At 48.2% G+C, this 26534-nt stretch overlaps 17 protein-coding genes across 17 annotated transcripts; 13 read left to right on the top strand and 4 right to left on the bottom strand.

Annotated features, from left to right (window-relative positions):
- Positions 1-2009: 2009 nt before the first annotated feature.
- Positions 2010-2678, bottom strand: TbgDal_VI1940 (co-chaperone GrpE, putative; the record flags this gene model as incomplete). Its single annotated transcript, XM_011775699.1, has 1 exon — positions 2010-2678. The coding sequence occupies one exon, from the start codon at positions 2676-2678 to the stop codon at positions 2010-2012; it is 669 nt and encodes a 222-aa protein (XP_011774001.1).
- A 178-nt stretch (positions 2679-2856) lies between these two features.
- TbgDal_VI1930 (hypothetical protein, conserved) lies at positions 2857-3744 on the bottom strand (the record flags this gene model as incomplete). Its single annotated transcript, XM_011775698.1, has 1 exon — positions 2857-3744. One exon carries the CDS (start codon positions 3742-3744, stop codon positions 2857-2859), a length of 888 nt encoding a protein of 295 aa, XP_011774000.1.
- A 1021-nt stretch (positions 3745-4765) lies between these two features.
- TbgDal_VI1920 (hypothetical protein, unlikely) lies at positions 4766-5104 on the bottom strand (the record flags this gene model as incomplete). The annotated part of the gene is made up of 1 exon (XM_011775697.1): positions 4766-5104. One exon carries the CDS (start codon positions 5102-5104, stop codon positions 4766-4768), a length of 339 nt encoding a protein of 112 aa, XP_011773999.1.
- A 139-nt stretch (positions 5105-5243) lies between these two features.
- TbgDal_VI1910 (hypothetical protein, unlikely) lies at positions 5244-5582 on the bottom strand (the record flags this gene model as incomplete). The annotated part of the gene is made up of 1 exon (XM_011775696.1): positions 5244-5582. One exon carries the CDS (start codon positions 5580-5582, stop codon positions 5244-5246), a length of 339 nt encoding a protein of 112 aa, XP_011773998.1.
- A 1294-nt stretch (positions 5583-6876) lies between these two features.
- TbgDal_VI1900 (hypothetical protein, unlikely) lies at positions 6877-7320 on the top strand (the record flags this gene model as incomplete). The annotated part of the gene is made up of 1 exon (XM_011775695.1): positions 6877-7320. The coding sequence occupies one exon, from the start codon at positions 6877-6879 to the stop codon at positions 7318-7320; it is 444 nt and encodes a 147-aa protein (XP_011773997.1).
- Positions 7321-7824: 504 nt separating this feature from the next.
- On the top strand, positions 7825-9624 carry TbgDal_VI1890 (cell division cycle protein 16 homolog, putative; the record flags this gene model as incomplete). Its single annotated transcript, XM_011775694.1, has 1 exon — positions 7825-9624. The coding sequence occupies one exon, from the start codon at positions 7825-7827 to the stop codon at positions 9622-9624; it is 1800 nt and encodes a 599-aa protein (XP_011773996.1).
- Positions 9625-10590: 966 nt separating this feature from the next.
- TbgDal_VI1880 (hypothetical protein, conserved) lies at positions 10591-11394 on the top strand (the record flags this gene model as incomplete). Its single annotated transcript, XM_011775693.1, has 1 exon — positions 10591-11394. The coding sequence occupies one exon, from the start codon at positions 10591-10593 to the stop codon at positions 11392-11394; it is 804 nt and encodes a 267-aa protein (XP_011773995.1).
- Positions 11395-12529: 1135 nt separating this feature from the next.
- On the top strand, positions 12530-12868 carry TbgDal_VI1870 (NUDC-like protein, putative; the record flags this gene model as incomplete). The annotated part of the gene is made up of 1 exon (XM_011775692.1): positions 12530-12868. One exon carries the CDS (start codon positions 12530-12532, stop codon positions 12866-12868), a length of 339 nt encoding a protein of 112 aa, XP_011773994.1.
- A 210-nt stretch (positions 12869-13078) lies between these two features.
- TbgDal_VI1860 (hypothetical protein, conserved) lies at positions 13079-13831 on the top strand (the record flags this gene model as incomplete). The annotated part of the gene is made up of 1 exon (XM_011775691.1): positions 13079-13831. One exon carries the CDS (start codon positions 13079-13081, stop codon positions 13829-13831), a length of 753 nt encoding a protein of 250 aa, XP_011773993.1.
- Positions 13832-14081: 250 nt separating this feature from the next.
- TbgDal_VI1850 (40S ribosomal protein S30, putative) lies at positions 14082-14282 on the top strand (the record flags this gene model as incomplete). Its single annotated transcript, XM_011775690.1, has 1 exon — positions 14082-14282. The coding sequence occupies one exon, from the start codon at positions 14082-14084 to the stop codon at positions 14280-14282; it is 201 nt and encodes a 66-aa protein (XP_011773992.1).
- Positions 14283-14547: 265 nt separating this feature from the next.
- TbgDal_VI1840 (40S ribosomal protein S30, putative) lies at positions 14548-14748 on the top strand (the record flags this gene model as incomplete). The annotated part of the gene is made up of 1 exon (XM_011775689.1): positions 14548-14748. One exon carries the CDS (start codon positions 14548-14550, stop codon positions 14746-14748), a length of 201 nt encoding a protein of 66 aa, XP_011773991.1.
- Positions 14749-15040: 292 nt separating this feature from the next.
- On the top strand, positions 15041-17173 carry TbgDal_VI1830 (hypothetical protein, conserved; the record flags this gene model as incomplete). Its single annotated transcript, XM_011775688.1, has 1 exon — positions 15041-17173. The coding sequence occupies one exon, from the start codon at positions 15041-15043 to the stop codon at positions 17171-17173; it is 2133 nt and encodes a 710-aa protein (XP_011773990.1).
- Positions 17174-17984: 811 nt separating this feature from the next.
- On the top strand, positions 17985-19175 carry TbgDal_VI1820 (hypothetical protein, conserved; the record flags this gene model as incomplete). Its single annotated transcript, XM_011775687.1, has 1 exon — positions 17985-19175. The coding sequence occupies one exon, from the start codon at positions 17985-17987 to the stop codon at positions 19173-19175; it is 1191 nt and encodes a 396-aa protein (XP_011773989.1).
- A 589-nt stretch (positions 19176-19764) lies between these two features.
- On the top strand, positions 19765-20331 carry TbgDal_VI1810 (hypothetical protein, conserved; the record flags this gene model as incomplete). The annotated part of the gene is made up of 1 exon (XM_011775686.1): positions 19765-20331. One exon carries the CDS (start codon positions 19765-19767, stop codon positions 20329-20331), a length of 567 nt encoding a protein of 188 aa, XP_011773988.1.
- Positions 20332-21684: 1353 nt separating this feature from the next.
- Positions 21685-23118, top strand: TbgDal_VI1800 (histidyl-tRNA synthetase, putative; the record flags this gene model as incomplete). Its single annotated transcript, XM_011775685.1, has 1 exon — positions 21685-23118. The coding sequence occupies one exon, from the start codon at positions 21685-21687 to the stop codon at positions 23116-23118; it is 1434 nt and encodes a 477-aa protein (XP_011773987.1).
- A 327-nt stretch (positions 23119-23445) lies between these two features.
- TbgDal_VI1790 (ribosome biogenesis regulatory protein (RRS1),putative) lies at positions 23446-24087 on the top strand (the record flags this gene model as incomplete). Its single annotated transcript, XM_011775684.1, has 1 exon — positions 23446-24087. One exon carries the CDS (start codon positions 23446-23448, stop codon positions 24085-24087), a length of 642 nt encoding a protein of 213 aa, XP_011773986.1.
- Positions 24088-25030: 943 nt separating this feature from the next.
- Positions 25031-26215, top strand: TbgDal_VI1780 (nitrate reductase, putative; the record flags this gene model as incomplete). The annotated part of the gene is made up of 1 exon (XM_011775683.1): positions 25031-26215. The coding sequence occupies one exon, from the start codon at positions 25031-25033 to the stop codon at positions 26213-26215; it is 1185 nt and encodes a 394-aa protein (XP_011773985.1).
- Between the last annotated feature and the right edge of the window lie 319 nt (positions 26216-26534).

Here is a 26534-nt window from a genome sequence, read left to right as displayed (position 1 = left end):
CACAGATAGTACCCAGTGGGTAAAAAGGAGATATCTTTCACACTAACCGACAAAAAGGCACCATCCACACACACATCACAACACCACCAGACAGTTACTTGGTACTGTTGTCACCGGGAAAATTCCTGCACACCTTCACATTACACGAGAAAACTACATCCATTTACTGAGGAGACTGTAACGACAGGAGTTCCGAGTGAATACCCTCAACACGTCAATCTTCAGTATCTGTGCTCATGGTAAAGTCTGTACCCTCGGTCAAGCCACAGCAATCGGAAGCCCTACCTCACACGGCGGCAAAAGACTTCTCTCTCTACCCTGTGCCTCTGCTACAATAGTACCTGTCGCTACAATGTGTCCCCCCGGGGGATGGCTACCACAATAGATAGGTTACTGCCATCTGACAGCGTCGCATCCAACGTGGTGTGCAGTCTCTTGCGTGTTCGTATGAGAAGGGTCTATGGCCGCGCCCGCTCAGTCTGCTACACACTCCAACAGGGCTCAACTGACCGATTGAGCGATGCTCCTTCGGACCACAATTTTCAAAATAGGAAACTAAGTCCCAGAAAGCAACAGCTCACCTACGGCTTTCCCGCTACACGCCAGAGTCCTTCCGATAACTACCTATAATTCCAGACACATATGCTTGCAGTTTCGTCACCACCCCTGCAAGAATCAATGTGAAAAAATAGAAGAGAACAGGTATGGTGACAACAGGAAGTTTATAATTAAACATAACCTGCAACCACATACACCAGTGATACGAAACAACATCCTTTTGTAAGGGTGTCACCTCTGCCGCACACCCATCTAACAAACGACCAGTTTCCTTGGTTCATTATGGTTCAGCGCGGCTAAGAGTAACGTTGCAGCGAATTCGCCTTCAGCCTATACCAGAATGAGTTGGAACAACACCTGAGTATAAAAGCTCATACAATCCAGCCAACAAAAAAAGTAATGGCACCTCCATCCAACACAGGTATACAACCTAGTTATTCCGTCGCCACCAGTGCTTTACTCACATCAAAATTTTTTTAAACGTCAACTCCTACAGTGGTACTCAGACTTCTAAACCGCTTCGTTTAAACTACAACGTGCGCTAATGGAACGGGCTCAAATGATTTTATATAAAATAGAAACGAACTCTCCTTCCATATATTCTAAGTATTACCACTACTGCATCTTGATTAGAAGTACCCACATATGGAACGAGACCGCCATCCCCTGTGCCGTATGCCGTGCAACAACCTGTAGACATTCTGCGTCTACATCCAAGCGGTGACGCGTTATCCTCCACCGAAATCCCCCAACTCCCAAAACAGAAGGATATCTGAATAAGAAAGCTCAGCACCGGAATTTATTCAGGTGGTATTATTTTCTCCGTCAAACCGATATCGATAATACCAAAAGACAATAGAAAGGGACGAGCAACAAAGACCGCTTATAGAATAAAGTATGTTCTACAAGCTTTTCCGTCGGTGCCCTCTGCGAGAGTTTGATTCAAACAAATGACTGCCATCCTCCAAAGAAAAGTCAAAGTCTGACGCAGAGTAGAAAATAATCCTGTCTCTCTACTGCCAACAGCCGTGCTACCACTGGCAACACTAGCTGAAACAGCAGACGAGGCAAACTAAATGGTCGTGAAAACTATATAGATAGACGAGCCACACAAGATCTCCCTCCACGCACGATATCCTTCATCCTTTATCGATTCCTCAACATTAGGGGGAAGCAGGGAGTACAAAATCGATAATTGACACCTAAAATGGTGAAAAAAATGGGGAGAAATAAAAATCAAGGTTTGCTGCGCGCAAAACAAAAAAGGGAGTAATGCATATTTTTTCAGTATGATGACAGGATGTGCCGCTACACTTTGCCCCATGTGCGAGTCAATCATCTGCTCTCTCATTTATTTAAGTCAATGGTGGTTATTATATCTTGGTGCCCTCCTTTTTTACTTTCCCTCTTCTTCTTAATATCGTACTATGTCGGAAGCACATTTAACTACGCTAATCATCCGAAGCTACTCCAACTTGAGAAGCACGCAGAACGCGGTCTTGAATCTTGTAACCTGTTTTTAGAACTGTTGATATGTGACCAGGGGGTGCCTCTGCAGTGGGTGGCACTTTAAGAAGTGCGTCATGAAAGTTCGGATCAAATTTAGCGCCCACGGCAACATCCAATTTCTCAATCCCGTGTTTTGCTAAGTTATTAAGCAAAAGCTTCAATGACAACTTTATTCCTGTGTGAATAGAAGAAAGGGTTTTGTGACCTTCCACTTCTGCTTGAGGCAGCTTCGTGATTGCCTCCAAACCTCTCTCAAGCGTATCCACAACATCCAACATATCCTTTCCAAACGAAGTGATCCCGTACGCCTTCGCTTTTGTAACATCCTCGCTTCCGATACGTCGAGCATTTTCAGCGTCAGCAGCACGATAGAGCACTTCCTTTTTTAATTCGGCGATACGCTCTTTGGCATCAGACAGCTCCTTCTCGAGCTTCGCATATGCCTCAGGGGTGACTGCAGCAACAGAGACTGTCTCGGAATCTTCTGTCACGTTCTGTTTCTCGCTGCCTTCGGTGGGTGAATTACTCGAAGCCCAAAGTCGACCGAAACACATGGCACCAACAGCCGTCCTTCCGGCGCACAAAGAGCTTCGAAACGTAAGCGCACGCATCGCTTGTTCGCTTCCTAAATGGAACAATCAAAATGAATAGTAGAAAAAAAATAGAAAAAAAAAAGAATGATGAGTGGGGGAAATCAATAATCATAAACTACCTCCACTTGATAGCAATGAGCGACAAACATGTGGTAAGAACAAGATATAACGGCGCGGAAAAAGCTTTGGCTGCGAGTCACGGTGGCAACAGGGTATCTAACTCCCCTATTTCAACAGGTGTCATCATCGACTCCCTCCGTAAAAAGCACCACGCGAAACGAAAGTGCCGCATTTGTTCCTTTGAAACAAGGTCAGTGTTCCTCACCCCAACGTCCGCTTGCCTTAGAAACAAAGGAATGGACACCAAGAACGCATAATTCAGCGCCTGCATAGAGATGTCACTGATAATAGGGCGCAGGACATCCGTCTTCATATCTTTAAGAACTAAATCAACCAATGTTCCACGGCAGTCGTACTGTGCAAGTGTGGGGAGAATGGGCTTTTCGTCCTCGAACCCCTCACCTAAGGCGGGAGAAAGATGCCGCTTCGCCCTAATTTCAAGTGATTGTTCCGGTCCATTTGGGTCACAAAACATTATACATCTTTTTTCCGAGGTGCCCTGTACGAAAGCGCCCAAACATTCGAAAAACTGAGCGAACGGTGCCGACCCGCACGAGGTCCTGAGATCGCACAGCACATTTTCGTCGCCACAGTTACGCTCAACAATGTTGAGAACAGTGACGCCACCGACGCATGGCAAAAGCCTCCACCGAAATTCAAATCGAGCCAATTCTTGCAAAAAATCAGACCAAGATGCCATCGTTAACGGCTTGTGAACAAATCCATACTTCTCAAAGCAAAGTAGTCTCGCTTCCTCTTCACGCACGCACGAACCACTCAGCAACTCGGTAGAAGCCACCCAATCACCCGTCAAGCTGCCACCCAACCTTAGCCTCTTTCGGCGTCTTGTTTCAAAGGTGGGTACACACCCGGCCTCCGGTACGCTTCCGTTCGGGCCAACAACAACTCGCCGCATCCCCCCTAACGGCCGAGTTAATGCACCTCCGAAGCGTCTCATGGTCATGTTGCCATTTAAAAAAAAACTAAATATTGAACAAGTTGAGTATACAAATCAGAAACTCATCGCCCGCAAACAAAATAAGTCCACAAACAATCAGCATACGAAGAAAGAAATAGAAGGTGGTTACACCCAAAACACATAATATTGGCGCCCGAGCAGCTTTATACGACCTGCACGCAACGCTACGCTAAGGACAGTCATTTTAAAACGAACAACATAAAACGACGCTAAGAAGAACGGCTTTGGGCAGCAACAGGTAGAGAAAACGCTAGCACCACGCCTGCACTACGGTCACATCCGTTTCGACTGGAGAAGACGACCGCAGCCGATAGCCATCACCACGTAGCAAAACGCTAGGAAGAACACCGCTGACACCTCTTCTGGAAGTGGAAGTAGCACTAACGGCGCACTGTTTGAAGTCAGGTGGAGGGTGGGAAACATTGCTAGACTCCAGGAGCACGCAAAGTACTCCAACTGTACCGAAACTCGGGTTCCCGTACCGCAAGGAAAAGCATCTACCCTCCCACACCATTACTCAGCGCGGATGCCGGAAGGAGATCCAAAGAAAACAAACTACTGGCAGACCCCAGAAGGTTATAGGCTTCCTGAACCACCCCCACCAGGGACAGTGCCTCTCGGGTGGAGGCACCACAGGAAGCCAGAGCGACCACACACACAAACACACAAACCACCACCTTTGGGACGCATACCTCACAAGCCGAGGCGGAAGCTACACTAACATCTCTAGCCTTTGACGCGCCAAACTTCTCCGTCGCACACCCGAGAGCACGTCACCTACACACCATAAATAGCGAGGGACCCGCCAAGCAAACCCGCAAGGCCACCACCCAATGAAGAGTTTCAGCGGGCACACGCAGAAGGTCAAAATACCAAGCATGTTGGGAGGACCCCCGGCCGCGACGGCGTACGCCAACCCCCGCCACTGCGTCCAGACCAATACGCCTCGCGGAATAACGGAACCCAAGCAACTGGGACAAGAACATATATGATGGGGTGCGACTCGCTAGTGCGGGGTCGAATGCGTGAAATGAAGGGACTCCAAGACGGGACCGAACCTAGACACCACTTCCCCAGATGCCGAACCTCGAGGATGCACAAGCAATCGTAAACAGGACGGCGACCACTGCTGAAGAACACTTGACTCCAACACTTGGTTATGGACGGATGGAATAACAACAAGTGTATGCCCAATACTCCCAATCTTTCGGACAGTGCAGAACGGTGATGAATCACCCAATGGAAATAGAAAAAAAATGGAGAGAAGACTCCGCAAGTCAGCGAAGGCTATAAGCAGCATGGACGATAGTATAATCCCGACCTCCGGCCACTCCACGAGAACCATTCCTGGGGAAAAAAGCGACGCCGGTCGACGCGAGGCATCAAGTTCTCAGAATTTAGGATGAGGATAAAGAGGCATTGGGGAAGAAGGAGAAGCAATATCATCGTCATATCGGGGAAAAAACACAAGATACGGAACCACCTCAACAATCCAAAAGAGACTCATCCGAACATCTAGTGACGGAAGAAGGTTGCTGGGAATAATCGGCCTTAATGCTTGTCATGGGTTTATTGTCAATTCTGTGCTGCTCGCAAACGGCAAGATGCTGATAGAAGGAGCAGGGGTAGCGACCAACGGCAAATATGCGCCACCAACGACAGACAAAACTCTCAGATGCCCCGGTAAAGAACGTGCCAGAGGTTGAGAAGACGCGAAACTCAAACCGTTTCACACGCCGGAGCCGATTGTTGCCACAGGAAGATCGAAATTTCCTTCTTCTGCTGAAGAAAATGGCGTTTGTGGTGTACCAACTAAAGAACATGGAGGTAAACGGGCTAAACTACATGTAAAAACTACTCAACGGGAATCGAAAATACCGGGAAGTGACGGGGAAGTGGAAGTGTGAAGCTATGAACTGGCGTTAAGGGAAAGCAAGGGGACTGCTGTCATGGCATCGTCAAAAACTAACAGCGATCACCTGCGCCAATTACAAAGCAATGCAGTAGTTGGTCCAAAGGAGATTTGTGGATTCTGTTGACCGTTGGTTGTGCCTACAAAAGGAAAAGGTTTCTGCGCCCACCTTGTCAGTAGAATCCATAACTCAGTTGATTGGAGACGCAACTTGGTACGAATCGACGGTGCTCGTCACGGTGAAATTCGTACTCTACACTCGTGAGTTTGAACCCATGGGAAATGTTGTCATTTTCGGGGCAGCCGAGAAAGTTTTTTTCTAATCTACAAATTATGTGGTGGGTAAGAAACTTTCACCCAACAAGGTAGCAAGAGTCATTATAAACCGACAATACTTTCGGAAGGCCCCACACACCCGTACCGTGTGGCAAAAAAAAACGGTGTCCGACTTTATTTTGTTCATGGCCGTGAACGATAGATCCACTGAGTCACTAACCAATGTAAACAGAATATATGAAACCTTTTCCCCGCCGGCAACCTGACGCTAACGCAAACAGAGGCGGGTTGACGGAAGCTGAAATGTAACCCCACGGGCTGGACCTGTCCACGATACCTAGTGATCAAAAGATGACTTCATTGATGTTTGGACTGCCAAAGCGGGCGCATACCGTTTCGGGGGATGGCGCCTCCTCCACTAAATCTTGCAGTGGCCTGTAGAGGTATGCGTTGAGGAAGGCGCCATAGTAACCGGGCCACGCAACGAAGCCTGCAAGAGTCGAGGAGTTGTATGCGCAAGAAGTGTCCATAATAACGAGAGTGATGCTGATAAGGTTAGGGGCAGTTTTTTCACCGAATCGGCGAACATGAGAAGTATCGTCGGCATCCCATCAGGGGCTGGCACGGAGGAGTGTACGTGTGCTAAGGGGTGATGTTGCGGTTGCTCTCAGCAGTCAAATATCGGGGAAGTTTCAGGAGTTTTTTAAGTTGATTTCCCACCTCCGTAAGAACCTGCATGCCCTGCCTTCGGCTGACCGCGAGCGGTGTAATCGCCGGGCATAGCCGCAGATCAGCATACAGCTTCGGCGACGCCTTGGGCTGTGTCACCAACCGCCCCCAGTGCCGCTAACAGTCCGCTGACGCGTGGTAAGAGACCAACAAATACAGGAGAATACCTTAATACCGTGCTCTGATCTCATTACTCTGCAATGCCGGGGGTACACTACGCGTATGTGTATCACGCGCAGGTGCGGCAGCCCGCCGACTCTTGGCTTTCCCCCTCTGTAATACGGGGCACCGGCCTCGGACGTGCCAATGAGGAGGATGGCAATGGTGCTACGTTGCCGATGTGGGGCGGTTTCTCCTTCTTTAGGGTTCTGCCATCTTCTTCAGGAGCCCGTTTAGAGGTTGTGCTTCGTGCTCTGGGATGTTTGTCAGGCGTGTTTTGTTTGGTTGAACTCGCTGCTGCATGTGATGTGCACACGTGCTTGGTGCAGGTGCGGATGAGGGGGGGGGGGGAGGGATCGGAGGGAGTTACGGGGGTCTTATTAGCGCTTTTGTGTCAGAGGTGTGTCCTCGACGTTGGTGGTTTCGTACGTTTTCGCACAGTGAATCCGGTGTCTCCGTTTTTGGTTTCCTTGCCCTTCCTGTGAGTTTCTTTGTGTTTACCATTTGCAGTTCTGTCAGCTGACACTAGCTGTGTTCGCGGGAGGGGGTAATTATATCTATCATCCACCGGGCCTCCGGGAGCTTGATGTAGTTATCTTTTGTTTTCCTTGCCCTCTGTTTGTTTGTTTACGATTTCGTCATAGGTACTGCTGAATGTGTTGGACTGTTGTCGGTGTCTGTAGGGTCCACATCCTTGTACTTTATACTGTCCCAGTGGTGGATTCACATGCTTCTTCAGGGTGTGTAGTTTGCAACTTTCATGCAGATTGCCTGAATCACTGGATTCATTAAATGTATCTACATTGTTTCCCACACTTTTTGTTTAATGGGTGTCGAAGGAGATTGATGTTAAGCTGGAGTGCTGATTTATTTTAGTTTTTTGGCTAGTACCGATTCAAAGTTATTTCGGTATCTCGCCTGTGGTGGTCTGTGTTGTACAGCTTCACTCTTACTGCGATTTGTTCGTTGCAGTGTGCTTTGGTGAGGGTATGCAGGAGAATTTCTCTTTCCCTTTTAGTATCTGTGGTGTTTGTTATTCGTACATTGTAACGTTTTCAATCGCACTTTATCATGCTTTGTTCTATATTGGTTCTTCTCGTGCCCTAACTTTTTTCTTTGCAACTGAATTAGTTACGAAGAGGAATATGGAGCTGTCAGCTGTACTTGAATCGAACGCGCAGAGATTCCTGGAAACCGAACAGCCTCTTAATGCTGTCCCACTCACCGCCATGCTGCGGGAGGTGAACCCCACTTCAGTCAAGTTTTCGCTTCTTCATGCGACAACGTTGCTTGCTGCCAGAGATTATGATCAAGCGTTTCGCATCGCTGCGGATGTGGCAAAGGATTTTGAGGGAAATATGCAGGCGGTGGCGATAGCTATGAAGTCGGCCTATGAATTAGGGGATGTGAGGGGGTGTTCCGCCTATGCAGAAAGACTGAAAGACAGTCCCTCCATGAACGTTGTGGCTTTGTGCTACCTTGGAAGGTGCGCTGAGCTTTCAGGAGACACAAAGCGTGCCGTTCATAACTATTGTGCGGCATTGGATATTGACCCGTTTTGTGGTGAGCCTATGAATGCACTGATTGAGAGAAGGCTCTTGGGTGTCAACGAGTTGCGTGACACTATAGAATCCTTACGGCTGCCACCCGAGGCCGAAGCACTGCGTGCTTCCTATTATGCTCGGTTACCAGGTGAATTTGTTCCCAAAGAGTTTGACAAGTATATTCCGAGGACCACCTTATTGTTACAAGCTGCCCGGACTGAGTATGAAAGAAATGATTTGCAACAGGCTTTGAGTTTGACTACCAGCTTGTTAAAAATCTCACCATTTAATAGAGAATGTGTTTGCTTGCATCTTTCCATTCTTGTAGATATGAAAGCCACCTCAAAGCTGTTTGACGTGGCTCACCTACTTTGCAGCAGCAAACCCCATGCCGAACTTGCAGTTTATGCTGTTGGTTGTTTCCACTTTTCTTTATCCAACTATGAGCGTGCCGGCCGATTTTTCACCAGGGCGACGGAATTAGATGCCTCCTTTGCAGAGGCGTGGATTGCGTATGGTCACTGTTATGCGAAATTAGAGGAAGGAGAGCAGGCACTGATTGTGTACAGACGTGCGATGAACTTCTTCCCCGGACTACCTTGTTGCAGCACGTTTGTTGGCATGCAATATGGTCGAGCCCATCAGTGGAGACTGGCGTCGCACTTCCTCGAGGAGGCTAAGAAGGCGATGCCCAACGACCCCTTGGTACTAAACGAGATTGGTGTTTTGTACATGCGAACCCAACGGGTTGATAAGGCCCGTGAAATGCTTGAAGAGGCCTACAAATCCCTTGTTAATCCTGAAAATGCATCAGAGCACAGAGACTGTATCATTTTTAATTTGGCAACTGTCTACAGAAAGCTTCAGTGTTACAAACAGGCGATTGCCTTCTACACCCTCTATGTCAAATGTCGTCCGAGCGCAAGCCACGGCCACTGCGCTCTAGCATTTACACATCATTTGATGGGTGACATGAAAATGGCTATCGCCCATTATCATACTGCTCTGAGTATTAAGGCTGATTCGTTTTGCCGGGATATGCTGGATCGGGCACTGGCAACAGAGTTTGGGGAGGCGTCGCATGGCTTCGCGAAGAGAATTGAAGAGTCATTGTGTTCTCCTTCCCCCGACGATATATCGTTTTTGGCTGCCTCTCGAACCCTTCGATCTGACCCAACTGCAACATCTAGCAAGGATCATTCTCATCACCCAAGCGTTGGACGGAGTCTGTTCTTCTCCGCGTGATCTTGTAAGTTCAAAAATTTTCGTTTGGAAACACTGTTACCTGTTAGCAATCGTTCCTACGATGTGTATGAGTTGTGTTATGTTTTCGTTGTACAGGGAACGCAAGAGTGGGCGCAATTCGCGAGTTCGTTGCATGAGGTGCAAATGTGCTCACCAAACAAATTTTTAACGTGTAATTGTTATATAACACCATGAAAACTCTGTTTTCGCGGCGTGGACGTGAGACATGTCTCTTTGTGTATTTTTCTTTTCCCCCTTCTTTAATATTCAAAGTAGATATAATGCGTGGGGTAAGGGGTGTAAAGCGAAATCTGATAGTGCGAGAATAAAGGATTGTTGTCTATAAGCACGCACCCCATGCTGAACTCATTGAGAACAGGGGAGTACGATTCAATAAACAGATATTATTCTAAGTTATTGCATGAGACTGACCTAATGTTGCGAAGCATTGGTCAACATCTACAACGTTACGGAAGTGTGTTCAACACACAGTCCGCGCATAGCGAAGCGAAATGAGCTGTGCGCACATGACCCAGTTTCCTCATAAAGAATTTGGGATATTTTGCTTGGTAGCCTGGAGTGTGGAATCAGCCCCTCCGCTGAGGCAGCACCGGGAATATGGCAGAATGAATATCCCGTGTTTTTGTTTTTGTTCTTCCGCAGACAAGATGTATGCTTGTGTAGCTGATTTTTGGTTTCCTTGGGATGTTTTCCTCCTTTCGTAGCTCTGGCGTTTACTGTGGATTTCACGTGCATGGAACGCCGAATTGTGCATTTGCAACTTTCTGGGGCGAGAAAAACATGTTTGGGATGACTATCCGAATAACGTACCGCTTAAATGTAACATACGTGCAGATTTATAGTCGCCCCTTTACCTTTTCTTTTTAGTCGGATTTGAGGTAAGAGGGAAACGGTAGGGAAACATCTACCTTTTGTTTTGTTTTTCTATTTCCCCCGTTAAAGGGTATGTTCCGCTGGTCGTGGTGTCGGTTGATTATTTCGAAGATCTCAGCTGAAAGCTATGTCGACTACCTCCAGAATTCTGATCGAGAGTTGCCTGCACTAAGTGAGATATTTCCGCGTCACGGAACAGGTACCGGAGAGCTCGTCAAGTTTCATTCGCTTCTTTGTGAAGCCATGAAAGATCACAACTTCAATTACGTAGGTATTAAGGTTGTTCCCCCAACTTCACCACCCCTTCAGTGTTTGAGAGCCACAGAGCCGGTGTGTGTTCCCATTTTTTCTAACTCTTTCCAGGGTTCTGTTTTTTCGGCAAAACAACACCGAATACAATTTGTTGAACCACTTTTCGTTATTCGTCTCGGTCGTGACCCCCCGACCCAACTCACAGCCAACACAGTGCCAGCTGTTTGTGACGCTTTTTTCCCCGGTGTGGAGTTCGTCGGGTCACGGTATCCCTTTTATCCTCCCCATACAACAGGGTTCGCAGCGGATTTGGGTGGGTGCGTAGCTGTACACCTTGGTGAGGCTGTGAGTTTGGGGAGTGCGTCCCTTGAATCGCTGGGCGATACCAACTTTGTAGTAACTCGCCGAGAAGAGCCTATACAAGTAGGTGCTGGAAAGAATTGCTTGGGCGGACCAGGTGCGGCAGTAGCTTTAGCAGTTTCTTACGCTGCTTCAATGGGTTGGCCCCTTCGAGAAAAGCACTACATTTTTTGCAGCGGTGTGGGGTCACGATCCCCTGCCCTTGCAGGAGAATACAAGGTTAATTATGGTGCATATGGCAGTGTTTCTGCGTCCTTAACCTGAGAATGAGGGATGCCAGGACTTTCCATGAGTTTTTACTATTTTTCAGATACTCATGACATTTACATCTTTACCTTCACTTTTTTTTTTTAAAAACCAGACCCAGCACCCGCATTTTGGCTGTTTAATCTTGTTGTTGTTGTTGTTGTTGTTGTTGTGTGGTATGGCGTCGGCACTTATATAGTGCGAGATAATGATAAGTTAACGAAATGAATGCTGGTGCTCTCTCTATCTGAGCAGATAAGAGTGAAGGTGAACCTCACTGTTGTGTCGAAGCCGATATGGGTCGGTGGACTTCTAGGGGATACAGTTGGATTGACGTATTTGAGGGTCGGTCTCCCCAGGCAATTTACCCGTGGAAGAAGCATTATTTGGAAGTAGATTGCTTATCCGTTTCCGTACCTGGTAGTGCGATCTGGATAAAGGAATGTTTACATTTTAGGATGAAGGGATGTCATCGTTGTTGCGACTTGGACCGCGCTTTGTCGCTGAAATTAGTGAACGAGTCGACTTGTATATAAGAATTTTAATCGTTGTAAGGTTATGGTCTCGTATGCAGTGGTGTCTCACGATGAAGTTGCACCGCACGGTATTTACTTTATTCATCTTGTTTACATAAATGTACTTACCTTTTTTGTTCTCAAGAAATGGTTGAGTTTGTCACGATGGACGGTAGTTGAATGGACCGAAGCTCCCATTACGATGCGGCTTTGACTGAGTTACCAGGGAGCGGGTAAGAGTGTGTTGCTGGATAAATGTGTTACAGAGATCAGCCTTCTTGCTTCTAGATTGATTTGTTTGCTGCCAAAATTCGGCGAAGACAGGCTTACAGAGTGTATGTTATCCCAAATGCTGCTCTGACAATCGCTGCGTTTCCCCAACATCCACTTCGCTTTGTTGAAGTGCTACCGCTTCTATAGGAGATTGCTTGTCACAAAAGAGCCAGCAGATGTCTTTAGTTGAAAGTCAGAAGGACATGGCTGACCTCTTACCGTGTAACGAGGAGTGTGGAGGAGATTACGGAAGATACTCGTTTGGTCAAACAGACACTGAAGTGATCGTTAAGGTTCCACTGCCGTCTGACACACCCACAAAGATAATTAATGTGGACGTAAAAGTTTCCTCGTTAACAATAGGCATGAAGGGTCAATCACCCTTGATTTCTGGCGACCTGTACAAACCAGTGAAAGTAGACGAATGTACGTGGTGTGTGGAGGATAAAAGTGTGCTTGTGGTGACTTTGGTGAAAACGAACGCCCAGTACGAAGAGTGGTGGCCATGTGTCACAACTAATGAGAGACAAATAGACATGAAGACTTTCAGGCCACCGAGCAAACATATCTCTGAACTCGACGACAGCGCACGGGCCACGATCGCGAAAATGATGTTTGATCAGCGACAAAAAGCGTTAAATTTACCTTCTAGCGACGAGTTGCGACTCCGGGAATTGATGCAGCGTGGTGGTACCTCTAACTAACGGTATTGTCCCTTTTGTTCCCCATTTCCCTCTCAACGGAGGTGTCGGCCTTTTCCACCGGGGGGGGGGGGGGGGAGAATACTGGCACTTCACTTGTTGCTTTTTTTCTTTTTTGATTGCGTCGGAGAGATCGTCATTTCTGAATCTCACTTTGTTTTAATTTTTTTTTTTGCCCTCTTTTTGGGATGTGGGGAGAAGATCTTCTGAGCCATGACAGGTGCGGATAGGTTTAACAGCCGGAGCTTGGTTAAGGCGCTTGACCACCCGGAACCTTTTGAGGATTGGCTTCAGGGCACACGTTATATGCAAAAGTATTTGCTTTCCTTGAAATTTCAAACGTGTCGGGCACCGTACGTCCCGACGAGGCAGGAACATTCGAAAGCCTCCTACCTCACTATGTCAAAACGGAAGTGTGTCGACGGAAGTCAGCGTTCTAGGAAGGCCGATGAGTTAACCACTGAGACCACAGGGGCCGCGGTTGGTGTCGCCACGCCCCTACAGCACGCTGCCTCTGCGGGAGGAGATTCACAAGGTAGTGTGAGAAAGCACAGTGCACCGCAAAGGAAAGGACGCAAAAGTAGTGACAACTGTGCAGATACGGCCGCTGTGGACGGTGTTGCTTCGTGCGATAGAGACTTGCGGGGTAGTCTGCTGCGCTCATACAACAGAATAAAGGGAACGTACACGTCTTCATTTCCTGCCATGCTTACCCCTTACCGGCGCTCGTATTGGACGTATAAACAGAGAGAGATGACCAAAGATAGTTATTCAGGTGGTAGTGGGGGACCGGCGGTAACAGGAGAGTGCGTATCTGGTGGGTCTGATCCACAGCAGAAATCTAAACGCTGCCCTGCTGGGGCTCGGAGTGACGGTTTGCCCTCGACGACTGAGAGGACCTTTCTTACGGGACCACCGCGCTTCTCTCCCACTCCGTTACCAGTCACGCTGAGAAGGAAGCGATAAAGTACCGTCTGAATATTGTGTTTCATGTAAATGATTGTGTGTGCTATAGATGTAATCGTTAGTTCCCCCTACTTTTCTTTTTTAGTGACATTTTGAATGATTAAAAAAAATGCGTTGGTAGTTTACGTTTTCTCGTATCTGGTGGCCGTGCTATGTTGTGTGTTGTGTAGTTGGCATTTTAAAAAATTTCGCTGCCTGATCCGCTGAATGTTGGTTTCTTCTTTCTTGCTAGTTTTCCAAGGTTCTCAACATGGGGAAGGTCCACGGATCGCTGGCCCGTGCCGGCAAGGTGAAGAACCAGACGCCGAAGGTTAGCAAGCAGGAGAAGAAGAAGCAGCCCCGGGGGCGTGCCTTCAAGCGCCTGAAGTACACTCAGCGTTACCTTGCCAAGACGCTGAAACCTGGCGAGAAGCTCCGTATGAACAAACAGCCGCCTGGAAAGGCCGGCTAAGCGGGAAATCTGCCGCGGAAAACAACGTGGATAAAATTTTTTCCTCCTTGCCCTTGTTTTTTTTCTTTCAGTATTCAGGTGCATATCATCCTGTGAACATTGTTGAAAATATCTAACTTTCTCGTAAGTGGTTGTATTTACGAAGTCGCCTCCAATTGGGTTGCGCACTTCGCACGTGCTGCGCTTAAAGATTCTATCACCTTTACTTTTTTTATTTTTTGCCCTACTTATCACAGGTCTCACTGTAAAAGCAGCAAGGCAAGATATGGGGAAGGTCCACGGATCGCTGGCCCGCGCCGGCAAGGTGAAGAACCAGACGCCGAAGGTTAGCAAGCAGGAGAAGAAGAAGCAGCCCCGGGGGCGTGCCTTCAAGCGCCTGAAGTACACTCAGCGTTACCTTGCCAAGACGCTGAAACCTGGCGAGAAGCTCCGTATGAACAAACAGCCGCCTGGAAAGGCCGGCTAAGCGGGAAATCTGCTACGGGAGACGCAATACATTATTTAGCTTACTGTGTGCGGTATCACTGCCGCTTTTTTTTTGAATTTTTTCCCTACTTTCACTTGACCACTTCTGAAAAAAATCTGAAAATCATAAGGATAGGTGAATTCACACGTTTGCCTGGTTGTACTGGCTTGTGTCTGTGCTACCGCCTTTGAAATCCGATGAAGCTCAGTTGCCTTCTGTTTTTTCTGCTTTCTCTTTTGGGGTATGTTACGTCCCGTTAAATTGTCCGTTCCACTTTCTCAGGGTGGGAGACATGGGTTTGTGCAATTCTAAAAGTTTTGAGAGAGATCAACTAGCTCCCCCACCGAGGAACCGCTTAAGTGATGAGTCCCAACGTCAAGGTGGTGGATATAAGAACCACTCGAACCCGGCGGCTTACGAGCACCAGACAGGTGCAGAGCAATATCTTAAGACTTTTCTGAGAAGCGTGGAGTCAGTTTTGAGTGAGCGTTTCACCTTTCATTCCCAGGAGGAGCGTGACGCAGTTTCTTTGAGTTTCATGAATTCGTGCGCTGAGATCACACGCACGAAGTTTCGGTTGAAGATGGAAACGGTGGTGGAAATAATTACTAAAATTGCGGAGAGGGAAAAACTGAGGACAATATCTGAGACGCTCCCTTCGGTTAAAGAGTTTTATGTGGATGCTGGCTTCTTCCGTCTGCTTAACACATGGATGAGTAGCGGTGGCAGCCCTGCCAACCAATGCACCACAAGTTCAGAAAAGCATATGACTGAGGGCAAAGACGTGAAGCGAGATTCCAGGGCACCGACCAACTTCGCCTCGGTGCTGATTGATCACCTTAACTCCGCATCTCTAATTCCCACGATGGATCTGTTTCCGCGTTTTGCAGAGGGCGGTGAGGTGATGACTCTAGAGCAATTTGGGAAGTTTGTGACTGTTACCCAAGGCAATGAATGTACCGACGCCCAGATTGTAGAGAAGTACAACCACCGTTTCGGTGGCATAGTTCACAGGTACAACTTCAATACGTATTTGATGGGGTTGATGACCAACAACGCGTTAGACCCCTCGCGCACAACAAGTGTTTGGCAAGACATGACACAGCCGCTGACTCGATATCTGATAAAAACCATACGTATTGAAAGTGAAAGTGACCTCCAGCGGGCGCTTTCTGACAACTCCAGGGCGTTCGTCTTAAAAATAAAAAGGAATAGCGAAGGTGTGCTCTGCAGTGGAAGCTGCCCCTTGACGTGCATCATAGAGGGTATCAAGACAAGTGGTTTCTCGACTATCCCATACCCTATTATTCTGTGTCTATCCCCACCAAATACATTGCCGGTACAACTGAAGGATGAGCTAGCTGAAATACTGAGCAAGGGGCTTGGTACGATGTTAGCAAAGGGGCTCATGTTCGAGGGTGCTATCATTAGCGATCCAAAATTCAGCCCCGCTGCTCAACGGAAGAAGGTGCTCGTACTTGGATACCAAAGTCCGTTGAAGCCATTTGTCGGAAGTCTGATGGCGGACATGAACAGAGATGGCTTGGGTGTGCGCGTGACGGATGTTGTTACAGGAACTCCAGCAGCGAAGGCAGGAGTATCGAAAGATGACTGGTTTACTCATATTAATGGTGAAGCCATCATAAATAAGCAACACTTACGCGAGCAACTGGAAAAACTGGAATTAGGCGAAGAATTTACGTTGAAGAGGGAGAATTTGGACGAGCTAAAGATTGTGGTGGGGGGAGCTGTCGATAGGGAAGACAAAAGCGAGTCTGCGACTTTGTCCGACCTCTTATTCTTGAAGTATGCAAAGAAGAAAACAAACCTCAAACCATGGGAGGTGGTAGTTCTTACGGCCGATGTACTTCCTTCTTTAAAACCGAACCAGGACAGTCTTGATGACCACTTTGCATTTTTCTCTGACGTCGACGAGCACAGCAGCGAGCAATGCATTGGGATTGCCACTCAGATGGGGGTTCAGTTGATAGACCACGGGAATTCAAGAGAGGGAGGGCTATGGGCCCAAGGTCGGTTTGTAGACAATGGGCGGAGCGGGTATCTCATCAAAAACAACACAAATGGAAAATTAACAACGAGTGTTTCGGTGGATATCCTTGCTGGCCCCCAAGAGATCAAGGGGCTACCCCTCTCGAGTAGCACGGCGCGAGTGTATGGCGCTGGGAAAGCAAGTGTAAAGGGCAGTAAAATTGTTTTTGAAGGATGTAATGAAACAACAGTTGCGGTGATTGACTGCAAGTTTGTACAGGATAGCTCTTCGTTTGATTTCACTACTGCATTTCCTCCCCTACTGTTGCGCTCTGGATACCGCGTTCTGCGCTTGGAGCAGACCGGTGGCCTTACAAGGTTCGACGAGTGCGCACTTGGTGCTCACTGCCTAGTTTCCTGGAACAAGGCGGCCTAAGTGGGGTGAGATGGCGTTACGTATGCTAACAAATTCGCAATGTACGTAGGCCGCTCGTTTTAGGTGACGACGGGCGTTGCCAATCGGGAGTGTAAGCGTAGAATTTGTTGTATAAGGAAGTGCATGGAGTATGGAAAAGGATGGGAGGGTGAAATTGGGGTTTAGGGGGTTTTCGTTGCTTTTATATACTTGATGGTAACGACAAACATTGGGGCCAAGGGAATGGGAGGAATCAATAGGTGTTGCGGAGGTATGTTGTTTGTCTTGTACGTGTTCTATTCTTGGTGCCATGGATGACGTGAAATTGGAATTCAAAGCGATAGAAGGCGGAGTGTAGGGTTTCCCGGATGGAGGAAATGAAATGTTTCCTTCCCCCGGGGTTAGATTCCTTTCCTTTGATTTCGTCACAGTTAGAAAAGGAAACAAGACCAAAAGACGTTGGGGTGAGGCAACCACAAATACTTCCGTATTTTTTGTCACCCTGTGAGGTGGGAATCCACGAATCACGGTAAATAGGAGGGTCGTGATAGTGGTGCTAAACGGAGGGAGGAATATTAACTCTACTTTCGGTTTTTCCCTTCAGTCTACCGCGGTTGATGAGCCGCGCATAATTTGCGCACATATGCGAGGGCGGGAAAAACGCACGTTTCTCTTTTACTCCCTCTTTCAAATTTCTTTATGAGTCTACCCGGAACTTTCGGTACCCGGAAGGTTACAAAACGCCTGCAACTCCCCCTTTCCTAGGCGGTAAGAACCTGGGACATCGTTTTGATTACCATTTGGTGTGTGTGCATCGCACTTTTAGGACCATATGTTTCGGTCGACCCGCCCCCGGTCGGTGGGCTACACACCTGTGAATCCTGACACCTCGCCAATGGTTGCCTACAGTCAGTATCATTGGCATTACAATCTTCCCCAGGGAATGGAACGGCCGCATTCAGTAAACCGAACCTTCGCGGCACCGTTTCAGAGCAACCACTCGTTGGTTAACAAGTATCGTGGTGTGTGGATTGAATTTGATATGCACCCCGCTTTTAGTGTTGCACTGGAGCCACAGTTACGGAAGCTACCGCGTGGTCGCACCCTACCAAAAACCCCTGCTGAAGAGGTCATTGCAGATTATACGGCTTTGGCACCTCTAGTGGACGATGAGAAGACGAGAGATCTTTGGTTGGCTAAGGTCTTTCAGCACTGCGCCTTCCAGAGATGTGGCGGCGCTATGGAGCTGTGGGAACGATACTGTCACCAGCGCTTTACCGCGGAAGGTGCCACCGCAAAACCCCCTCTTTCGTTAGTTAAATCTGTACTTTTTTACTGCAACAAGACAGACAACAGTGGCTGGAGGGCACTGTTTGATCGCTGTTTGAAGGATGGGTGGAACTACACCCCACTTTTCGACACAGCGCAGTGGAGTTTTATGTTAAAGAGCATTGGGCGCATGGGGGATGAGGACGGTGTTCGGGCTGTCCTGGAGGAGATGTTGGACGTGCAGGCTGATCTAGATCGTGTAGAGGCAAGGTCTGTTGTTATTGCACTTAATGCCGTTACAAACGCTGACGTCTATGAGTTCGTCAAGAAGTATTTGTTCAATTTTGGCGAGCGGAAAGTGAAGTTCTTGCGCACCACATATTCGGATCTCCGTGGGCATGGGGCGGGAAAGTTACGCATACCACTCAAGGAGAATGATAACATGTACTATCATGTTTGTTGGCACAGCAGCATTCGGTCCCCGCGACAATTTTCCCCGCGGCAGCTCTACTTCGACTACACTCCTTCAACACTGGGGTCAAGTTCGCACAATCCTAATGCAAAAATTGACGATATAGTGAAGGACAAAATAGAGAAGTGGAAGGCGGAAGGTCTTCTTCCTGAGGATTATGTCCACGAAGACCGTGTTTATGATCGCAGTGCTGCCTTCAAGAATGTTGCGCGCCAGGAGAAGTGGAAGAAGATGCCAAAGATTTTGAAGAGCAAAAGGATGGGTTACACGGGTGACCCGTGAGGAGGGGTACTCACACCTTCGCTGTCGCCCAGCAGTTTGGGGTCATCTATCCCTCTCTTTTCTCCGAGTTTTTCCTTAATCCTTCGGTGATAGGGTTTCCGTCAAAGAAAGGACCCTAATACCATTTTTTTTTTATCGTTCTGGCACTGTGTTTCATCTGCTCGACCCCTTCCTGTCTTCTGTGTTGCCGGTTTAACCCGGCAGGGTCCGTTGATGTAGGGACAGGGCGCTGTTACAGATGGGTTTGGCTCCGTGCCGTGTTCAGGTGCCTCTTTTCTTCGCGAGTCTGCCCATATGAGTGTGAAGTGAAGGGTGAGAACTAATGGGTTGGCGAGTTGTTGTTTTACGGGTTGATTGCGCGTGCTCGGTAGGTTGTTGATAATAGACAATACACCCTCTTTTTCCTAGTTGTACACGGTGCATTAGGTTGGCAAGGGATCGACTTGCCGGTTACAGATCAACGGATGCATACTTTGACCTTTCCCCCCTGTTCATCCCCTTTGATTTTCACTCAATGTAGTAGGCGTACTATCGTAGGATCGCAGAACTGTGGGGAGCTGGTGCCTGCGTTTCCACCAATTGGGGTCGAATGTGGCGGTTGTCGCGGTCCCTTCGTTCTAACTCTCTCCACAACCCTGGCCCTTTTTTGGATGGGGCCCTTCAACTAATAAAGCTTCATTTGGCCCATAAGAACGCTGCGGCGGACAAGAACACCAAAGCGTGCAGCGACATTGAGGGGGAGTTCCTTAGAGAGTTGGAAGCTTTCCGCGCGTGCTTTACTATGTCTTCTTCGCTTAAAGTCGCCAAGTTGTACACAAAGAAGCTGCATGGTGCATTATCATATTTCCAACTTTACGACGACCCGCTCATGCGGCAGTTAGATATGATAATAGGGAAGCAAACTATGCAGCCCAGTGCTGGCCGTCAACATGGGGTTTTCAAAGCGCCGGTAGCTGCTCGTCTTGATCCTTTCTTTTTAGACGAACGGGAGGAAACAGTGCTGCCATCGGAGCTTCCTAACCCCCCCAAACCGGATCCTTCCACCCCACTCCGTGAGAGGGCTTTGAAGGTGCCTGCACAGCACCGCGGCCACTGGGTTCTTCGGGATCCGGATATTGCCATAACCCGTGAAGAGAGGCGGACGGACCCATGGTAAGGCGCGTACGCATGCATGGGTGGCTGAGGAAGGCATTGTCACAGCCCCACTAGATTCCCTTTTAATGTGTTTGGGGGGCCTCTCAAGGAGCAATTCGTTGGCGTTTCTAAGTTCATGTTCGGTTCTGGGGTTCCAGATAACTCACAGCAATGATGTTGGAAAGAATAATCTCTTTGTTCAACTAGAACCGGATCCCGCGGATGTGAGTGAGATTTTGGTGGGAAAGGTGGAAATGACTGCCCGCGTGCACCTGGTTCGTTTGATGTTTCGTCGGGTGCTCTTCAGGTGGTTGCTGCATTAGGGCAGTATGGTTGACGTTTGAGCGTGCAATTTCTTTACACAGTGTGGCACTGTTGTTTGAAACAACTTGGGGTTCACCTGGAGCGTTCCCCCAAATAAATATGCATGTTTACCATAAGCTCCTCGCCACTGTGGGTGACGCGTAAATTTTGTCATGTGGTTATTGGGAATCAGGTAAGTTTTACGAGTATATTGGTAGTTGTGTTTAGTCCGGGGCGCTTTATCTTTGTGAACAAGACATACTCAAACTGATCTTCACCGCCCGTGAGTCGGGACTCTGGGAGCGCAGTTGAGGCACAAGTGTTCGCGGCGGATGGAGGGTGAAGTTGTTCCCCACCATTGCCATCCTCCTCATTGGCACGTCCGAGGCCGGTGCCCCGTATTACAGAGGGGGAAAGCCAAGAGTCGGCGGGCTGCCGCACCTGCGCGTGATACACATACGCGTAGTGTACCCCCGGCATTGCAGAGTAATGAGATCAGAGCACGGTATTAAGGTATTCTCCTGTATTTGTTGGTCTCTTACCACGGGTCAGCGGACTGTTAGCGGCACTGGGGGCGGTTGGTGACACATACAGGTTATGGTCTCCGATGTATCGCTAGCCGCTTTTTTTGGTTAATGAGTGTTTTGTGGTGATTCTATGTCAGGAATGTACCCGTGATACTTGGTCAATTATATGAGGTTGTGTCCACCGAAAAAAAACAAACGCATCACTATTATGTTCACGTTATGGAATATCGTTGGTTGGATCGCCAACCTTTCCCGGATGATCATGGCGTTGTGTGCCTGCGGCGACTAATGTCGGCGCATACGCACCCCAGGGTTGTTGAGTAATACTCTCCTTTCCCCACAAGGACATGCCAGCGGTTCATTGCTGCTTCCACGTGTCCTTCACCAAATTGTTTTGCTTCCCTTTCTGTTATTTTTCTAGCGAATTGTTCTTTTGATGCTTTATCATTTTCCTTCTTTGAGATTAAGCATATAACTTTTGGTGGGTAAGGAGTTTTTTTTTTTTTTTTAAAGCAACGCGTGTATTCAGATCATTACGTTGTGGAATGGCAAAGACAGTAGATAACGCCGCCCTGCTTGCGGAAATTGATCAATTAAGGCGTCTGATAGCGGAGAAGGAAGCGCTGATTACACCTGATGGCGGGTCGCTTTCTAAGAAATCAAAGAAGAAGAGCCAAATGAACATGGTGGAGACAGAGCCGGTGCAAGGCTGTCGGGACTTCCCCCCTGAAACAATGCGTCTGCGCAAGTATCTCTTTGATGTATTCCACAGCACAGCGAGAAAGTTTGGTTTTGAGGAATACGATTCGCCTGTCTTGGAATCAGAGGAACTGTACATCCGCAAAGCTGGCGAAGAGATTACAGAGCAAATGTTTAACTTTATAACGAAAGGTGGTCATCGTGTGGCTCTGCGCCCCGAGATGACACCATCACTTGCACGACAACTGCTTGCTAAGGGTCGGTCCCTGTTGTTACCAGCGAAGTGGTACTCCATTCCTCAATGCTGGCGGTATGAGGCAATTACTCGTGGGCGTCGTCGGGAACACTATCAGTGGAACATGGACATTATAGGTGTCAAATCGGTTTCGTCAGAGGTGGAGTTGGTGTGTGCTGCATGTACAGCTATGCAAAGTTTGGGATTGTCCTCTAAAGATGTTGGTGTGAAGATCAACTCGCGCAAGATATTACAGACGGTGGTGGAGCAAGCCGGCGTATCAGCCGACAAGTTCGCTCCTGTGTGTGTTATCGTCGACAAGATGGAGAAACTACCGCGGGAGGAAGTTGTTGCACAGCTCGCCGCCATTGGACTTGAAAGCAACGTGGTTGATGCCATTACGTCAACTCTTAGTCTTAAGACCATTGATGAAATCGCGCAACGCATCGGTGAGGAGCATGAGGCAGTGAGGGAACTGAGAGACTTTATTACACAGATCGAAGCTTACGGTTTTGGCGACTGGGTCATTTTCGACGCTAGCGTTGTTCGTGGTCTTGCCTATTATACTGGAATAGTATTCGAGGGCTTTGACCGCGATGGAAATTTTCGTGCACTGTGTGGTGGTGGTCGTTACGATAACTTACTGACAACGTACGGGAGTCCGACGGCGGTGCCTTGTGTGGGCTTTGGCTTTGGTGATTGCGTTATTGTTGAACTTCTGAATGAGAAGAAACTGTTGCCAGAATTACACCATGTGGTGGACGACCTTGTGATTCCCTTCGACGAGACCATGCGGCCGCATGCCCTCAGCATCCTTCGTCGGTTGCGCGACGCCGGTCGAAGCGCCGATATCGTTTTCGATAAGAAAAAGGTTGTCCAAGCATTTAATTACGCGGACCGCATAGGAGCCCTGCGTGCCGTCTTGGTGGCCCCTGACGAGTGGGCCCGGGGTGAGGTTCGGGTTAAAATGTTGCGCGAAGGGGCGGGAAGGGAGGAGGGAGCCAACGAGCGTGGCATCGTTCTTCCAGTTGATAAAATCGTGTAGTGTCGGTGAACAATGGAGTATACGATTCGGCACTGATTAAGTATTTTCAATGTTCTATGAGTGTTGCCACATAATGGAGTATCCAAGGGTTGTGGCTTTAATTTATATCAACCCTTGGTGTTCTGTGGGGGGGGGGATGGCACGTTGAAGCGGAGGACAACTCTTTGTTCGGTTCAACTCACAGCACTAATGAAGAACAAAAGATGAGTCTATATGCTGAGTTAGAGCCGCAGCCTACAGAATCTATTTTCATCTTATACTTCTATTCACTTTTATCCCTCGTACCCCCTGTTTGTAGGGCACTCACGTAGGTTAACAGGACCGAAGATGAGTGAGTATCACATGGATCTGGGGCTTCTTTGCGTGACGAACAGCTCTCTGATTAGTGGACCGCAGCGGAGCGAGGGAGACCTCCACCACTCCACCCTTGAAGCCATGAAGGTACTTCTGAAGGAGTGTTGTGAGTTACCGACGGCAACAAAGAGAGGAAAGTTTGACGGATCTACGACTCTGCTGAAACTTCCACAGCCCGTTATGCAACTCCCTCGTGAGAAGGCACCACCAAAGCCGAAACCGCCCACAGCATGGGAAAAGTTCGCCATGAAAAAGGGAATTGCACTCAACCGTAAGAAGACGAACCGTGTCTTTGATGAGGAGCGTCAGGTGTGGAAGGACAAGTGGGGCAAACGCGCCCGTGAGGAGAAGGAAAAGTACGACTGGTTAAGAGAGGTGGGGCCCAACTACGTCCCGCAGGAGGAGGGTGGCGATCCATTCTTGGACGAACGTAGGGTGAAGAAGGAGAGACTTGAGAAACAAAAGAAGAAAGAGGAACACAATAAGCGCCGCTCGGAACACATTTCTCGCGCACAGGAAGAGGTGAAGCACCTCACCGCTGCCGCAAAGCATCTGGCAACCGCCTCAAACGGCAAGTTCGACAAGGTGTCGCTCAGGAAGAAGGGTAAAAAGTAACAGCTGGTTTATATACGTGTTATTTACCTCCCCTTCTCATCAAGTATAATAAACGTAAGTCGTAATTCTTATTTAAGTAGCACTTGGTGGAAATTTGGTTTCTTTGAGTTGACTTCGTTGTTCTCGGAGCCCCACACTTGCTCCCGCAGTTTTCTTTTCGCTCTTCTTTTCTCACTGCAGTAGTGACTGTCATAAGAGTGGTGGTAGCAGCAGATGTTTTCGTTATCGTAGCATCTATCGTGCGGCTTTGCAGGCCCCACTTACGGTTTCATGGCTTAACGAAAGCCCGAGGAAAGGCGACGACAACCGACAGGGGCGAAGGGCCTTCTCCTGCTTGTTTTTTTTGAATCTCCTTTCATTTGGGTTACCCGTTTCATGATGTAGAAAAAATAACTCTCCAGTATCTCTGATATGTTCGTGAAAAGAGAAAAGCTATTTAAACGTTGCGTTCTTCAGCTGATTCCCCACCCTCCCTCTTTTCCCCCTTTTATTTTCCTTCGCTCCACTGAAGAGAGCCAAATATGATACTTCACAGCAGAGCTAAAGTGGAAATTCCCCCTTCTATTCCTTTCTTTCCATATGATTTGTTCTTTTCCTGTTGTTAAAGTCCATTTTTTTGTTTTTTAACTCTCCTCATCGCTCCGCATGGTCAGCTTTATCAGCTTGGTTATTCGTTTGTTTTCCCCACCCTTATTTTTTCTTTTTTTTTCCAACCGAGCGTGGCGTAACTGCCGTGTTTACCCCGGGTGTAGGTGCTGAGGCGCCACCGAACTCAGAAGACTAAACTCCTATCTCACCAGAACAGAGGGGAAAGTCAAACGGTAGGGGGATACGCCGAAGGGAAGCAAAAAAAAAATAGAAGGCAAAGGGTGGAACTGGAAACGATACATATAAACTTTTATACTTATATATTAGAAAAAAAAAAGGGTGTTAGACTTAGCCAATGGGATGTTTGCCCAGTGTGGCGGCATCGAATGCACGGGGACAAGCGGCGACCACTGGTGGCGATGATGGTTGCCAGGGGAAAGATGTGGGGTTGTCGGATCCAACCCTGGGCGAACAGCTACTGGAAGATGGTGACGTTCAGGCGTTACTTGATAAAAAGAAACGGCTAGTGCTAATAATTCATGGTAGCGTGTACGATGTGACCGACTTCGCTCCCACTCACCCGGGTGGTATATCGGTTCTTTCCCAAAATGTGGGCAAAGAGGTTGGAGATGTATTCGACAGAATTCACCGGCCCAGCACTAAAGCGCAACTTGCAACGTACTGTATTGGTCGTCTTCGTTCAGCAGGTCCACGTATCGCCCCGACGTTAGTCAGGAAAGATAGGGAGGTGACACCGGGGTTTGTTCGTGCCACCGTCCTGGGGACTGAGATGCTCTTGGATGATGTTGTGCGCATTACAATTGCCTTTCCTCTGGGACTGCAGCATTCACCAGGTAGTTATGTACGGCTAAAGCTCCCTCACCCGTCTGGCGCGTGTGACATGAGTGGTAACTATACCGTTGCTTCGGTGACAGAAACTAGTTTTATGATTATTTCCAAACGCAGCTTGAACCATGGAGTTTCAAGCCACGTGTGCTCCCTGCAGCCCGGCAATGAAATTGAGTATGAAGGCCCGTTTGCCCCTTCGTGGGTTGTTGAAGACGATGACGAACTGCACAAGACACCTGAGGAGATGAGACATGTAACTTTTATTGCGGGAGGCATTGGAATTGTTCCCATCTTCGCCGCGGTGAAGAACCTCTTGGAGAAGCAAATCGCCTCTGCAACGCTAGTGGTTAGTACCCGGGATCTACGCCGTCTGGTGATCCGTGACGAAATCACAGAATTAGCCAAGCAGTACGGCTCCCTGCGGGATGACAATGGTGTTGCTAGTGGTGAAAGTGCACCTCGGTTGCGCAAAGTGCTTAAGCTGTGCTGCATTTTCACGCGATCCTCAGGTGAGGTGAATGTACCCGGGGCAGACCTTATTAGTTACGCTCGCCTGGACCATAAAATTCTCAGTCAGTTTGGGTCCGCAGTAACTGTCGTTATTTGTGGCCCACCTGACTTCACGCGCGCTGCGAAGGAGTCGGCTGTGAAGGGTGGTGTATGTAGGGAAGAGCGGGTAATCGTCTTGTAATGCCCACTCTCATCTTCGCAGTGGCGTGAGAGTTCTCATCGGTGCTGCGGAGTGTCCCGGCGCTTCTTTTTCTGTCCTTGTTTTCTTTGATTCTTGAGCTTCACTTTTCCATTTTATGTGCTTTACGTCCGTGCCATTTTTCCTAGTGCCCGGAAACATCAAAATACTTAGCAATATTTTGCTGGCAGGGGGCGGTGCATCAAATGTGTACTATTCATATATATATATATATTTTCGTCTTTAGTATTCTTATCGAAAGCAATGGGTGAATGACCACTCGTTTTGTTGCATACCGTTAACTTTTCAATCAAAACAGAGA

Source organism: Trypanosoma brucei, chromosome 6 (genome assembly GCF_000210295.1).
Source record: "Trypanosoma brucei gambiense DAL972 chromosome 6, complete sequence".
In the NCBI taxonomy this organism is placed as follows: Eukaryota; Euglenozoa; class Kinetoplastea; order Trypanosomatida; family Trypanosomatidae; genus Trypanosoma; species Trypanosoma brucei.
Note: the sequence above shows the minus strand (reverse complement) of the source record. Positions and strands in the feature narration are given on the sequence as shown.